This window comes from Ambystoma mexicanum, chromosome 7q (genome assembly GCF_040938575.1).
Source record: "Ambystoma mexicanum isolate Mex_15411 chromosome 7q, UKY_AmexF1_1, whole genome shotgun sequence".
NCBI lineage: Eukaryota > Metazoa > Chordata > Amphibia > Caudata > Ambystomatidae > Ambystoma > Ambystoma mexicanum.
Genome location: NC_090941.1, coordinates 543,144,651 through 543,161,351, shown reverse-complemented (window position 1 = coordinate 543,161,351; position 16,701 = coordinate 543,144,651). Strand labels below are relative to the sequence as shown.

General features: G+C 43.1%; 1 protein-coding gene across 1 annotated transcript in view; it reads left to right on the top strand.

The window, feature by feature from the left end:
* The window catches only part of CCDC122 (coiled-coil domain containing 122), a 140,457-nt gene extending 125,391 nt beyond the window's left edge, over positions 1 to 15,066 (top strand). The window contains exon 3 of the mRNA XM_069639040.1: positions 14,723 to 15,066. Within this exon, the coding sequence (XP_069495141.1) occupies positions 14,723 to 14,872 (150 nt within the window). The 3' untranslated portion in view covers positions 14,873 to 15,066. The remainder of the gene's footprint in view (positions 1 to 14,722) is intronic.
* The last annotated feature ends 1,635 nt before the right edge of the window (positions 15,067 to 16,701 follow it).

Genomic DNA, 16,701 nt, shown 5'->3' with positions numbered 1-16,701 from the left:
GGCCATTTCTGTTAAACATTATGACACCTCGAATAGAACTTGAAATTTGCCTGCCAAATCAGACAGAACAACAGGGCACCTCAATTAGCACGAGAATGTACACTGGAGACTCTTGTCTTATTATAAACCAGTGTTGGAGGGAGGCCCCCTTTTGGTTTAAAGAACTAACACAGTGGTATGAAACTTATTGAGCACTAGTCCTCTTTGAGTTACCTTAGACACAGCTTTTAGACCTCAACAGTAACATTATGTACCTTTATTCTGTACCCCTACAGCACTACAACTTACCTTTATGTATACTATATGGCTCAGTTTGTTTGAACTATGCTCTTACATAGAGTTGATATCACTGAACTAGTTAATAAGCTCATTGAATGATATTGTGTACATGAGGTTATGTCAAATTATGTTACCACTAGATTGTGAACCAGATCGACAAAATTTTATACAACTGGATTCTCACCCTCTATTAGATTGAATTAATTTGTGACCACCTACAGCTCTTTAGCGTATTTTGGTAGCTACTCCATCCATCTGATATGAGGAGTGCTATTAGCACTTCCTTGGAAGGTTACACCTTCAGAGATCAGTTGATTCTCTTCACCTCCTATTAACCATGGGGTGAATAGCAAGGCTAATGTTTAGATTATAGATGTACTTGACAGAATGATTCTTGCCGTGTCTATCATTACCTCTTTGAACATCGGATAATATAGGGGGACAGGAAAGGGCATGCGTGGCCCCTTGTTTACATTGTGGCGTCTTGCGTGACAGCGTGATGACATCAGTAACCACGCTCACAATAAATATGGCTAGTTTTTGGCACGCCCCTGAATGCTACACCATAGGAGAGATGCAGGAATGCTGCCGGTATACCAGTGGGAGACATCAAGGTATGGGGCTAATTTGGGGGATAAACCCTTGATTTTCAAACCATGGACGATCTGCTTAGATCATGCTACTTATGGGGGCCTAATTCTCCCCATTTCATTTACAGCCTGAATTCTACAAACCATCACCTAGCACTGGTTAGTGTGACCACATTTCTACCCTCTAGACATCCTCTTCTTGTACCAATGGACATTTAGATCCTGGGGTAAGCTTTGCATGTTGATGTATATCTCATTGACAATAATTAAAAAAAAATTAATATCAGCTGAATGTCTCGTCATCATGGAAGAGTATTGTGATCAAATCATTTTTAAGTATACCAATCTTTAGTTTTTCTAAGTTTATTCTAAATTTGTTATATTTACTTTGTAGAGCATGAAGATTGAAAAGTTTTCGATAGATGAAATTATTTTGCTCCTGAAGAAGGGGGAATCTCGAAACGCATAGAGCTCTCATTTGTACATTATAATATTAAACTATTGTGTTTTCTTTTGAAAATTGGTTTGATTTTTACCTCTTTAATTATTATGACATTTATTGAATCTATACAATTTTGACTGTTATACAGTATAATGGTGTGCAGGGGACGCAAGGGTCCTTAGTTCTTGAGACTCTCTTTTCTGTTTGTATTCTTTCTGCCTTGTGCCAGAGTGGTACCACTCTTCCCCCACACATACACTCATCTGACCGAGGTGTGCAACATCAGTGTGTTTTTCTCTTTTGGCAAAGTGTAGAGAGCAGCAGAAAGGTCCAAAAGGATAATTATGGAAGAGAGTTTGGTGTGATGAGCATTAGATAGAAAGTGGGAGACATGCATGAGTGCATTCTTGGTGGATTGTTACTATGGAAGCCAGATGGACGTGGATCTCCAAGGCCATTATGCTCAAAGTATTTCGGGATCCGGTCGAAGATCACCCTCTCAGGGCTTTTAAATAATAGGGAAGATGAGAAAGTGAGCGACAGTTTGCTGGGATTTTTAGGCCAGCAAGGGGTTCTTCAACAGGGTTAAAACAGTTGCATATTTGAAGGTGGCAAGTAAGTGTCCAGCAGAAAGGGATATAGAGGTTAAAGAGCGCAAAGAGATAAGGGCAAGTGATTGGGACTAATTCTGTGGCCACTTAGGGTGCAAAAGGATTTATAGGAGCGCAAGAGGGATTGGAAATGTGAAGAATGGATGCTAATTCAATATAAGAGATAGGGGAGAAGTATTCGAGAGTAGAAGAGGTAAGGGAGAGAGGCAGTGGACAGAAGGGGGACTGGGGAGTGAAACAAGGGCTGTGAGAGTGTCACAAATTGTAGAAGTTTTTGTGGAAAAGTATTGAGTGCCCTTCCTCCTGCTGGTTTCTTGGTCTGCCTCCTCCTCTTCCTCCTCTGATGTCATCTGAACAACCGCCTCCTTCCTGGGGTCTCTTTTAAGTCCCTCCCTATATTCTGGTGGTTGTCTGGCCCTGGCCAATCTGGCCCCGTCTTCCCCACCCGGGGGCTGTTTCATACAGATATGACTTTAAATATTCTGTAAGCCCCGCCTCTTATCCCCACCCTCTGCCAACACAGAATGGTGATGGTGGCCTGGGATGTACAATGTCCACGTTTGTGTTAGTGGGCCTTGGTCTTGGACCCTCAAGTTGAGTGCAGTCTGGGTGTAGGTCTGTGACCCTGAGCTTAGTCCCTGGTAGTCTAGGAATTCTGCCGCTGCCCATGGGTGATTTCCCCCAATGCTAGGGAGTGGGGCACACATGTCTCTTAGCCGCATATGCTTTGTAGTTTCTTTTCTACTGCCCCTCTCTCCTTTCGCTGGCTCCTGGTTTCCGGTGCTGGGCTGAAGGTAGCCTGGTGTGCTGGAGGGTTGCTCTTGTTTCGCCGGTTCCAGGTTTCCAGCATTGGGATTAGGATAGTGTGTGGTGCTGGTGGGCTGCACTCTATCTGCCAATTCTACCCTTTACTCAGTGTCTGCACTTTAGATCTAGGTAAAATAGAGAATATCTGGTGACCATTTTGCAAAAGAGGCGTGGTGTGAGCTAAGTGGTTACTGCTCATACATAAGCTGGCACTTGGGTGGAAGGAGACAGGAACAGGGGCCCACTCAAGTGCCCTTATTCTCCTCTAGGCACTGGATTACTCTGTAAAAGGCCTCCCACCCCAGCGTAAGAGGAGATCGCACTCCCTCTTGACAAGGATAGGGCACTGACTTGTCACAACAATTGGCAGTATAACTTTGCTGTCGGTCACATCAACACCACCAGCTTTTCTGTTGACAGTTCCCATACAGTGCCCCACTGCAGCAAACACTGAGCAGACCCCAAGAAGGGGTAGATGTTGGGGCCATTACAACCCTATAAAGATATCGGGCATGTTGTGTTATTTCACTTCAGAAAAGCAACAAACGGTCCTTTACACCTGCCATCATTGCAAAATGTGTCTTGCAAGAGAAGCGGGGCACCAATTTGGGGGGTGTCTACCCTGTGTGACCACATGAGAAAGTATCAATCACATGCTTGGGAAAAGGAAAAGGGGATAAGTGATTCTCCCATTTCTCGTCTGTCAGGACACCATCTTTGCTTACAGGTCCTTTGGCATGCAGACAATTTGCCCCATCACTCAGTGCTCCAGCCTACCATTGCTAATGCTTTTGAGAGTGTCAGAAAAGATGAAAAAATACATGAAAAGATGTCTCTATGTATTGACAACCGTGCTGTAATGATAACAATAGATTTAACGTTGTAGTCTGGTGTTGGAAAATGTGGGTTCAGGTGGCTTTTTGTGTGTTGATCCCTACTGAGGAATTCCAAGTCAGCGCTGTTTAACATAAATTTCAGTAACACGTCTCAGTGACCATTTTCTTGAGTCTGTGGACCACTCTGATGGTATGAATGTCCACTTCACAGTGGACGTATGAACCCGGGCTCAAACAACATATTTTATGTCCATAAGTGGACACTGGGTCACCCACCTCTGTGTCTGTCATCAACAAAGGCCAGGGAAGCAGTCTCGCAATGCTGTTTGCCAAAAGGCTCCAAAGGGGAGTTGATCTCTGAAAGAAACTTAAAGAGCATGTGGCACATTCGCTCTCTCCTTATTGCTTACAAGTGGCCTTTGTGGCAGCTAACAGTGGGACTAATGTAGCTGCCGCGAGGATAGGAAAAACCGTGCACATGCCCTTCTTTGCCCAGGTCTCCCATTTTGAGGTGACCCACTTCATAAACCAGAATCTGTCACTTGATGAGATGGTAAGTGTGACCCGGAAGACGTTCACCCACTTTAAAAAATTGCAGTCATGCCACAACCTCCCTTAAAACCCGCTGAAAACCACCATGCTGATGCAGTGGAATTCATTTCTTGCTATGATGGCATGTCTGCAAGAACAGTGCAGTGTAGTGACCGATTAACGCAATAGCCAAAGCAGAAATTGGAGGGTGCCTACAGAACACTTGCACGGTGGTAAATGTTGGACATTATTTGTTCTGTACTGTAGCCTTTTGAAGTGGGCACCCAGTATACCATGCCACTCAGCAGGGTTCTGCCTCTCATGTATCTGTTCATATTAGAACTATTCCACATAATAAATTAATATGACATGTCTGGCAATGCAGAAGCAAGTAAACTGGTTATGAAACCTCCCTCAACCTTCTTACAGGATCCACGCATTGTTGGGATGAAGAGGAAAATGGAGTGTCGTGTGGCCTGGCACCTTTTCCTGGCCTACGCATTAAATTCAAGGTGACAACTTTTAAACAGCATGTGTGTGAGGATGAGGAAAATCCAGAGAGGCTTTATTTGAAAGCGACCATGACAAGCAATCTTAAGAGATTTTGGGGCCCAGGGAAAAGACACATTTACCCCATCAGCCAAACTAAGAAGTTCAGGAATCCAGCATCTCTGGTCACCGCCCCCTCATTGTGATCACAAAACAAAGCTTTGATATGCCATCACAGCAGCAATCAAAATAAACTTGCCCTTACCCTCTTCATACTTACTCGAATATGGGTAATAAACAGGTGGCATTTCAATGGCATCATTAGTCAACCGCAAGGATACTTGTGTTCGAACGTAGGTATAGAGCACTTCTTACTAATAGCAGCCATGAGGAATGCATACAGGCTCTAGTATAGATGTAGTACAGCAATAAGAAGCCATAAGAAAAAATGTACACACACCACAGCAACGAAACAGAACTCAGATTAGCATCCTCACTGAATGTAGAAGTACTCGAGCATGGATTTAAGAGATGGATTGTTTAGGGACAGACCCCTAATTACTTCAGGCCAAACCGGGGTCCACCACCTGAGGAACGAATGCACATTTTGTACGTAAAGCAAGGTTTATTGTACAAATATCTGGGGAGTAGTTGGGTAGTCCCCTGGAACCAAACCAACTCAAGTCTCAACAAACTACATCAATTGTTAAATTTGTATACATTTTAGCAACAGTTAAAACCCCCAGATATTTTATTACCACCCACATCTCAAACATGATTGGACAAAACATTTACTAAGAACTTCCATCTTTTACGAATTAATTCCTTCTCATTGGTCATCGACAATCTTTACGACCATCTTCAGATTACATTCTAAATCTGCCTTTGCTGGGGAGATTGGTCCATGGTAGGTTGTGACATCATGGTACAATGAAACATTCACATACAACATGATTCATTACTTAGTAACAACTGGCTTAGAGCCTTTAACCTTAAGTGTGATTTGCACATGGTCCACTTGGATATTGTAGCAATCCGAGGAAGACCTGAACTAACAGGTTTTCTTTGAACTATAGATTGCGATCTTATCCGCCCTATACTCATGGCTTCTCTTAAGGCATACTAATTTATGCAACCACTACACCAGCACATACAACCTCTAGTTTCAACCTGTGAAATGAATTGCCCACCGGACACCCTGGCCTCGACCCCCCATCTTTATTGCAGACCCAAGCAAATGGTCAAACCCCTTTGTGTGACTTCAATGCAAAGAGCAAGATTACATCTGTTCCTTGTAGAACTGTTAAATCGTAAATCTTCGTCCTGCTCACAAGTGGACCTTTTACTGGATGACTCATTCTTCCTCATTCAAACCTCCAGGCTCGAAAAACCAGAATGTCCAAGCTGCCTAAAAATGCAATGGGCCTCATTACAAGTGTGGCTGTAGCCTTGCTGGTAAAACCGGCAGGCTGCCAGCAAACTTGCTAATTTTTCCGGCCCCTGGCAATGGGGAAATACAGGGCCATTACAACCCTGGCAGACCCTGTATTTCCCCATTGCCAGGGGCCAGAAACTTTTACTCCCCATTCTCATTTGAGCCTCATAAGGCTCAATGGGAATGGGGAGGTCGGATGCACCAGCACCATTCACAATGGTCCTGGTGCATCCGACATGCTCTGCTCGCGGGTGCCGTTCCGCCTGACAGGTCCGACCTGGTGCGTGAAAAGGCTCCTGTTAGCAGAACTCGTAGTTTGCCGGTCTGGTAACTACGGTACCAGCAAGCTTACCAGCACCGTAGTTACCGGACGGGCAAACTTGTAATGAGGCCCATTGTGTAACTGCTATCTCCAAAGTCTGAGTAAACTCACAAAACCCCACTGCATACAGATTTATGTAAATTCCTTATTAAACTTCTTCCATATATTTTTGTGTGTGTGTTCAAAAAACTCCATATATATATATATATATATATATATATATATATATATCTGTGTGTATTGTTTTATAAATGTTATTCCTTCTTTCCCGCGGGATCTCAGGACAGGCCCCACTCCGAATGCACATTGAAACCCTTTCCGTACCCCAGGTTCCATGTAGTATTCGAGCACCCCATATAGATCGCGTTCTTGCTACATTTGCGGTTTTAACATTGTATCTTTCCATGCACATTCAACTCCGATATGTATCAGTTCAAAACGGAAAGTAACACTTAAAAGTATCATATCTCATCCATAATTAACTACACTCGATGCACATGTATTTTCAGCATCGCGCCTAGTTAACCGCCACCGGCAGTCATAAATATGCCATGCGCAACATTAACTCCTCTCATCATGGGGCCCTTCCCTGACCTCCCCTCAGCCCCCAACATGTGGAAGCATCTAGGAAGGTACACATACCATGCCATAGTTAGTGGAAATGGTTTAGAAGTTAGCACAATGCTACACGTATCAAACATGGGCTGAATTTAGAAGGGGGAAATGGATTTCAAGTGGGGTTGCCATTCTTGAGCAAAGAAACAAATGCTTTCTTGTGTGCACTATACCAATAGTCACTATTCTATATGAAACAACACCATAGCCAGTTAAACCATGAATGTTGTTTTTGTAAGTGTGTATCCTTAGAACTAAATAGCTCTTAGGTGGTGACAAAAGTTAGACATTAAGAGATTAAATGAGTTGTCAAGGGGTATGCACTTTGGTTAAGAGGCAAAGCTGCGATTTGAGCAAAGTCTACAAATATTTGTGAATCTTTAACTTTCATGAACTAACATGATGCCATGTTTTGAAGACCTGACTTAGAAAGTACAAAGATCACTTAATAACCCAGCATGAAAACATGTTATGCAAATTTGATGTATTAGAATACTGATCTCATGTTTACTACTTTTTTTTTAAAGCTTTAAAAACACCCAACACACAGACTTGCAGACCTATTATTTATGGTGTGCAGAACAAAATTTCAAATGATATTTATTTTGTGTCAAATAAGCAAACCAGAAAATAAGTTTGCCAGTGGCATGTGGCATTTCGTTGGCTCTCTGTGTAGGACGTCTTCCACACAAATGGCCCACATTTAAAGTAAGTGCACGCAATTGGCTAAACAATGCCACTAGAATGAGAGAAGGAAATTATTTTCACAGATGATGGCACAATACTATGCGATGACATGAGAAGATTTGTCCAGGATCGTCCATTGGATAGCTGAAATATGAGCCTCAGGACTTTGGTTCCACAGTCTTGATTTTGGCTGCCTAGTAACCACAATTCTTGCACTTCATTGGTGGGGTAACTGCCCAGTTTTTACAAGCCTTGTTTTGAGAAACAAAGCTCTAGACTTCCACCATACTGATGACATGTTAGTTTTTAACTAGTTATCTGGTGCAGATATTTTTTTTGTAGAATTGTTACTATCACCAAAATACCCATACACGCAAGTTAATAAATCTCAGAAAGAGGAAAGGATGAGTCGGCCTTGAGAGAATTTAGTACTTTGATCTGACATGTGAGTACAGATCTCTGCAATGAGTGTTTAACAATCTGAGCAATCTTCCAAATCATTGTGGCACTCAAATTCACCAATATGCAGTTCAACTTTGATTATTGCATTGCACATGATCAATATGTTTGCCCCAAAAATGTGAAAATGCTACACTCCTTATGCTATAGCAAGCTCTCAAACTGTATGTATCATAGTGAACACAACACAACATTAATTGTTCAAATAGGAACATGTTTGTCAACAACAGCTAGGCGGCAGGCTCAGAACATCCACAGCACACTATGCAATACTCTATCATGAACCACACTGAACTATGCATATTGAAAACTGAATTGAATGAAAACTTGAAATGAAACATATTGAATATTGAGTTGCAATACAATGTTGTTAGGCGGAAACCTGTGCAGTTCCCTCTGGGACCACTGCAAAAGATTTAGGACTACAGGTGGTTGGCGGTGAACCCACTTGGTAGCAGTCTGTACCACACAGATTCACTTGGTAGCTGTGGCTGAGCAGTCAGACTTCCCTCAAGAAGAGTTGAGCAGTATGTGGAGTATACAAAATAGGGCAATTCTTCCCAGCAAGACAAGCAAACACGCAACGAGGCTTAGTGTAAAGATATTAAGGTATTTATTTATAACGAAACATCTATGAAAAAACACTATGGCAAATTCACGGCAAACAAATCAAACACAATTACTCTACGAAGAAGAAACGATCAATCCCCCTAGCAATATTTCGACAAGTCTAGGTTCTACCGGTACCACTTATTTTCAGACAGAGGTGTATACCTCAACCTAGATGACACTCTAATATTAGTTGGGACGGGAGAGAAAAAGATAGGCAGGTTATGAAATCAACACAGTTCAATCCTTCGCGGATAAAATGCAAGGCAGGAAGGCAAGAAGCACAATAGATCGTAAAGTTCAGAGGCCAGGCCCACTCGGAGAGAGGCAAGGCGCGATGTCCCAAAAAGTCCCTAGTGGAGATGCATTCAAGTCTTTGTAGCAAATTGTTATCGGCAGATTGAACCAGTTCAGAACAATAAATGAGAAAAGCTTGGAGGCGACCCAACGGAACGGAGAGGATTAAGACACCTCACTCGAACCGATCGAAAGGGAAGCCAGGCGGACACGGTACCTTGTTGTGGAGGGCAGCTCCGGTGGGGGCAGTTGTTCCTGGTGGTGGATGCACGTCGGGTCTTTGCCAAGAGTAGAGATGATCTCGTCGTCGAAGAAAAGTGAAGTCCGGTGCACCACCAGGGAAGAGACCAGCCGCGGAGTGCTCCGTCACAAGGCACCACCTTTTGGTCGCGGTACAGGGGTAGTGGCTATCCGGTTGCCGAGGTGCTCTGCACGGGCAATTCGACCACTGCGTCCTGAGGCGAATAAAAAGCAAAGGGGACTGGTTGTTCCCACCAGTCAGGGGAAGAGACTCCGGCAGGGAGATCTCCTCTGTCGTCGGGAAGTGGCGAGTCGGTTCCGCAGGGCTCCACCGGAGGTGTCGTCGTGCAGGTCGGCTCAGCGTTACCCTCGTCGGATTCTTAGGTCCTGTGGCGACTTCTGAAGATCCAGTCCCAAAAGCCCTGCTTTTATGCAGAAAACCCCCATTCATTCAGCCTAGCTGTCAATCAACACATGCTAAGTGGTGAGCAGAAAGGCTCACCACTTGGGCCAATCACTCCAGAGTGCGACCGGAGTTGGCAAGGCAACTAGGTCCAGGGTGCCTAAACCCCCTCCCACACCCCTGTGGTAACCCAGACAGAATGGCACCACTTTGGAGGGTCTCTGTACAGAGCCCGGCAAAAGTTGAACAAAGGGCTCGACCTTTGGTTTAGGAGTCACAGAGATGAACACAGACGCCATTTTATAAACTGAGTTCTGGCAGAAAATACCATCCGATAAACTTATTTAAGATAAGTAGATTGGTGGTACGTTAGAGATTAACGAGAAAAAGTATCAATCTCCAACAATGGAACGAATCCCATAGGGTTATGTTCGGGGTCGAACATAACAAGTAGTTTCCACTGCCACCAGCCAAAACTCGACGAGGGGGGACGGGACAGTGCCCCCTCGAGTAACAGATCCAGGAGTAATCGAATTACCCCTACTAGTACCTCCACAATAAGATGGTTTGTACTAGTTCTGTTAGTAAATTTAGGTCTAGTAAAGCCAATGGTGACTTTACATGCCCGGGGAGACAGTAGTCAGTCCCCGGGTATGGAGTCTATGGTGGAGGTCCGCTAGGACGCCCCAGTGTTACGGCATGGAGGGTGCGGTGTAACACGCATAGAAAAACATATGAGACCCTATGGAGTAAAAGACCCCATAGCCCATAGAACACATTGACATTCAAAGGAATTACACACATTCATGTCCAAGAGTGGGAGGAAAAGAGTCTCACTCTTGGCAGGATGGAAAAAACAAACTCCCGAAATCCAGCAAAGCTGCTGGGGGACTCACTAGGTTAGGAAATTCAGCCTAAACAGAGAATTCTCCCTAACAAATGTAACGGGCAAAGCAAATAGCTAATGAAAGTAAAAAGGAAGAGTGCCCACATTTAAGTAACCTATGGGGAAAAAGAGAAAGTGTGAAAGAGTGCAACAAATAAATGTGGGGCATGAAAAAGACCAACCACAAAGTGAATATTATGAATGGATGAAGTGCAGCAAGGCCACAGATTGACAACACGTGTGTAATACGCTGTGGCAAACCATGTGTATAAAACTGCACATAAAGTCAAAAGTCAAACAAAAAGGGACTAAATGAATGGGAATCTGTAGACAGGGGAAGATGCAGAAGGACCTGTGTGGGCTGAAGAGACTATGGGTCTTTGTTGCGCGACCTGTGATGGGTGGGCTGTGCTGCCTGATGACTGCACTTGGACCAGTGAGCCCTACATTGTGAAAGCCAAAGACATTGTGAAACGAACCAAGAAGGAGCACTATAGGTGAACTGGTAATGCAAACCAGAAGGAGGGTCAGGTTGAGCTAGAGTTAAGTTACATTTTGAAAGACTGAAACAAACATTGGTTGCTACGTTGAAGTCTTGGGGAAGGGAACCCTGAGACTTGATAACTGCAAAATGCTGTCTTGAGGACGGGGTCCCCTTTTCTTTTGAACTCTGCTGCCTGGAACTTGGGGAAGGGAACCATGAGGATTGTATGCAACTGTCTGAACTTGAGCAAGGTAATCTTGAGACTATTATGGAACTTTCTTGATCTTGGGGAAGGGGAGCTGAAGAAGAAGCTAACAGCTGGAAGAAGCTCAGAACTTTGTTTTGATCACCATTTGTTTTATTATTGACATCCCTACACATTGTTTTGCTTTAGTTGTGAGGGCAAGCTTAGGTTTTGGACACATACTTTTAAGTCTAACTCTTTGACTCAGACTTTCCTCAGTTTTGTTCAGGTAGGACAATCCCACCTTAGCATAGGGCGAGTTAGGCCTTCTACGATCCTGACATGAAATTAATCTGTTGTCTGTGTCTTGCTTCATGATGCCTTCACAACACCCTCACATAAAGATGTCTCTAAGGACGTTCTATCTAGGTATAAATATGCACATAATAGACTTGGGTGGGCCAAGAAGACATACCCAAAGGTCAGGGATCATCAACCCAGTGTGAGATGATGATTGATGCCTAAGTCCTCAATAGATTCCAATGGAGTAGTGTTAACAATCCACTGCAATTCTGGCATGGTAAGCAGTCATTGTGGCCATCTGTACCTGTTCAATTTACTGTTTAAACCATATGCTGCCCACTGGCTATGGGTACAGCACTTTTGCTGTTACATGTAGATGACAGAATAGAACAATCCATATTGGAGAGACCCCCTACTATTATGGATCCTTTTGAACATTGTTCAGTCATAGGGAATACATTGTTATAAAAGTATTATTGATGTTCATTAGCTCACTGCAGAGGTAATAGTCCCTTTTCCCCAGTTTAACAATCCATTAATCGCTGAAATTAAGCTGATAAATCACTAACATGAATGCAGATGTTTATTCAGATACATGTGAACTGCTCTGCTAATACACCAAGATCGCCCAACCTGAAAACAGGGAATATTCAATACCATATGAAATATATTAATGCTGGAGAATTCTACGTACAGATAAGTAACTTTTGCTTCACCAAGATCTGATATCCTGGTCAGGACCATTTGTTGTTGTGGTAATTTGAGCATTCACATACTGGGTGATTTCAGATTTCTCGTTTGATACACCATAGTAATTAAGTTTTCTGTATCAGTAAATCTTCACTCTTGCCCCAAATGTGATTGTTCCTTTCTTTAATCGATTTGAATTCTGCCATTATTTATTGCATTAAAGATTGTAATAGCTGCTTTATGGCATGTTTTTGTCATGTGTTGTGACGACCTTAGGCATCAAGCTTAACCCCCATCACCATTACCTTTTCCACATCTGTTTCCCGGCCAGACACGAAGGCATCTGTTGTCTTGACAGGAGGTCATTGATGTAGGCGCCCTTTGCGTCTTTAGGTTTTGTACAAGCGCCATGAGATTTGCACTTTGACTGAGGAGAAGAGAAAGGCCCAACAGACTATCGCACCGTCGGTTCAGGTAGCACCAATGAAATTGTGCATTTGAGAAAGACTAACACAAGTGGAAACCACTGGGAGATTGCAATACAATGTCAAAAATAGGTTGGGCTACTTAAACATTTGGAGGCAGATCACTCCCGTAGCAAGGGCATTGACAATGGATCGAAGCACCTTAAATCAATATGGAAGCTGGCAGATGGTGAGAAATGTGTATGGAAGTATTGAAAAATTACAGTGAAATTGAATCACAGGCTTTGATTAGATTCCCAGGTAGATTATAGCCCAGAACATTACTTAAAGGAAATGCTATATCCACACACATTCGGGAGCTGGGTTCATAAGAATAAAAAAAGAAACTATCAATGCTACCAAAAAAGGAAACCGTTTTCCAATGGTAAGGGAATGCATTTAAAACAGGCACTTGGACATGTGGCCTTAATATGGCAAATTATTCTTACCTTGATGTTGCCATGTTTCAAAAATGTGAGATAAAAAAGAATAACTAACATAAAACTTTGGTGGCTCAGCGAAGGTTTAAAATTTGTCAGGGCAACAATTAGGGAGATGTTAAGAGGCCAATACACAAAATATTTAATGTAGTACGAAGTCATATGAAGGAACAAATGCATGCTTCAATGTGTCAGTTAAATCTTCATTCATGTAAAATAATATATGCCATAGCTCCTGTTATGGCGAAAACTCTCTGCCTTTCCGTAAAGGAACCTCTATTGTCTGATTTATTGTGATTTCACTATGGCCGCACCTAAATGTATGCACCTTCAAATCACATTTTTATGGTAATGATGACAATTAAATGGAGAAACAAAGTTCAGCAGGGTGCTTGATGAGCTGATGTTTTGGGTGCTAAACAGTGCATACCATTTGCCTATCCTGACAACAGGCACTGTTCCATAATAACTGTGGCAAAGCGGGAAGGGGGAAGGTAAGGGGAAAGCAGTATTTATAGTCACCTGCCAGGGGACGTTCTTTCCGTGCATCATACCCACTTCATCTCCAGATGTTTTGGACTACAACTCCCATGATCGCTCACCACTGGCTGATCTTATGTCCTACCTGTGGATCAGAACTGGTGGTATCACTATTAAGCATACGCACGCTTGAAATCTGGAAAAGTGAACTCCTCAGATCATAACTCCACCCAAAACTCACCTCCCATATCACTACGCTTGCTCTCTACACCAACACAAAATTAGAGTGCAGCTACACCTCTCGATCAATAGCTGCTCACATACAAACATTACCCCATGAACACCTCTTCACTCTAATAAAACGCAGCTACATCCCATGACACACCGGCCTAGCTGCACACATAAGCGTCCTACACAGGCCTAACACAGCCAGAACCCAGTCTTGGTGTCCACCCTCCAGACTGCACACATTCAACTGGTATCAATTCCACCACACCTAATGCTAGGATGCAGCTACCATCAGGCTATTCGTCGGCTGCACACTTAACGGGTGCACCCAAGCACCCTATGGCACCTTACTCTCTCAACTGACCTGGACTACGGTCCCCTAGTGCGTTCAACCTACCAGCACTTTGAGATCTTATCAATGATATACAGAGCACTATATAAATCCCAAATAACATAGCATAGAAGCTAGAACACCTCTTGGTAGGATGGCACACCCCCAGTCAATACCATTGGTGCCTGGATGACTCTGGGGTGCAGGATCACCAAAGTAACATCAGCAAACACCCACACACTGCTAATAGCAGCTCCACTGCTAATTAGGCACCACACGAAGGTGGTGCACAAGCCCCCTTGCCTTATTTTTATTGACATGGTGACACCACATGACCTTGTTAATGCGGTATGCTTGTGGTCTGCGCTAACAGCCTTCGACCCGGTCATCACACTAGCCAGCGGTAATGGAAGCTGAAGTACAAACTATTTAAAGGGCCGCATAATGAGAAACCATGAATGAGAAATCCAGTTAGAGGGGCATGTGGGGCGAGTGACTATTTCTGCACGTTTGTGATGTGAATTTGCTGTACACACTTAAATGATTCTGAAACTGATCTATGTGAATTTAATTCAAACAGGTACAGAACAAAAGGTATGACGCCATTTTAAAACGTTTACATTGTCAACTGAATAAGGTCCAGCTGAGCAACCGACAGCGGAAATGGAGCATTGAGCAAATGGAAAAGACCATAGCTGATCTGAAGAAATGCCTTGGCATGACAGAGTAATATTCAAGTAAACATCAGGAAGCATGGTGTGTGTATGTTATATTTCAGAGCTCATACACCTGTACATTATTTTTCACTGCCCGTAAATGCATTTATCTTAGTAAAACATAGCTCCTGTTTCATGCTTTATGCCATTGTTTATGAGAAATGTTATTTGTCTTTGAAATTACACTGTTAGTCACACAGCCGTTTATTATTAGTATACTTTTGCAACCAATGCTCTAGTTTCCATGCTAATGCATGATTTCGTGTTTCTCGATAAACTGTGCCTGTGGGAAATGCTTATAAGCAGGCAGTTTCTGTCAGCGTTACCATAGTTCATACTTTTAATGGGCCATTTGTTTTGCACAGTTTTTAACAGTAATAACTAAAGCATGTTCGTCTACTCTTGTGGATTTGTTCGGAAATGGACGTTTCTAGTGCAAATGTTTGTCAGGAGACTAATAGTGCAAATGACAGGAACCTCAGACATCTGTCCTCAAGGAGTACAGTCCTCCAAAGCATAGGAGAACGTGGTGAATAGGGAGACACTACTGCGTCTAGATGTTGTCTTCTGTAACCAAACTATCTTCAACTTTTGCTTAGCCTCTGCCTCTTTTTTAGCTCTGGCTATTAGATACCACTCTACCACCACCTATAAGAAGATACTATTTGCATCGGAAGAACAGACATCGGGGAGATGAGATGCGAGGAGGGGTGCAGAGTCTTTGGGTTTTGTTTGGCTATTTGCCCATCTCTTCTATTCCCAGTAACAGGCTGAGCTCTGTATTTGTATTCCCTCGCCCTCCCGCCCATTCCTGCCCTTAACCTATTCCTCTGGGATCTCTTTGAGATAACTTTCACGCATTAACAGCACCATAATGACTTAAATGTGCCCTACATTCCCAATTCCGTAAAAACTAACAGAAACGCTTTCAAGGCTGTTTTTATAGACCCATGAACTTAATAATAAACACATGTCTGGTATTAATGTTAGGAGGCTGCAAACCCAAGCTTGCAGACATTTTAGTTTGTTTTCTGAGTATAATGGTCCCACGTGAGTGATAATGGGACTTTAAAGTGTATTTTGAAATGGTCATGTGGTCACCTAAAAAGACACAGTAACATCCCCAAAATTACTTAAATAAGTCCTACAAATTCAGTAATTGCTCATAAACTAACATAAATGTCTTCAAGCTAGAGTTTACAGAACATAACATTAGTAATAGATGTAGCGAAAAGACTTCTGTACAACACAGTGAATGCAAGTATTTTTACTACTATCGAATTGGTGCCAATGCTTTAGAAATTTCAAACTGTGACTCAGTAGTCGCAGGTGCTGAAGAGCTGTGTTGTGGCATCAAGTTGAGAAATACTGCCTCAAGTAACCTGTACATGTATTCAGAGTGCAATGTTCACAGTCGGATGAAAGGTTGTATTTATCTGTATCAAAACAAAGCAAGCTTCAGATAAACCTTAAAACATCATCGAGTCTTGTTTTACCACTTCTCAAAGGAAAGCTGCTGCAAAGGGCTCGCTGGCCGCCTGGATGTAAAAGCAGTGGCCGTTGCTGGAGCCTGACATAGCAAAATATGAGTTCATTAAATCTTGTTGGTTGTGTTAAATACATAGGGCCTCATTACGACCCAGGCGGTAAGTTACCGCCTGGGCCGTGACTTTACCACCATGGCGTAAACTACGTTTACGCCATGGTGGTTGGCGGACTTACCGCCCCATTCCGAGGTCGGCGGGGCGGTAAGTCCCCAATCCCCATTTACCCTTCCCCATTCCCATTTTTGCCCCATAGGGCATAATGGGAGTGGGGAAGGCGTTAATTACGCCACCGTAAA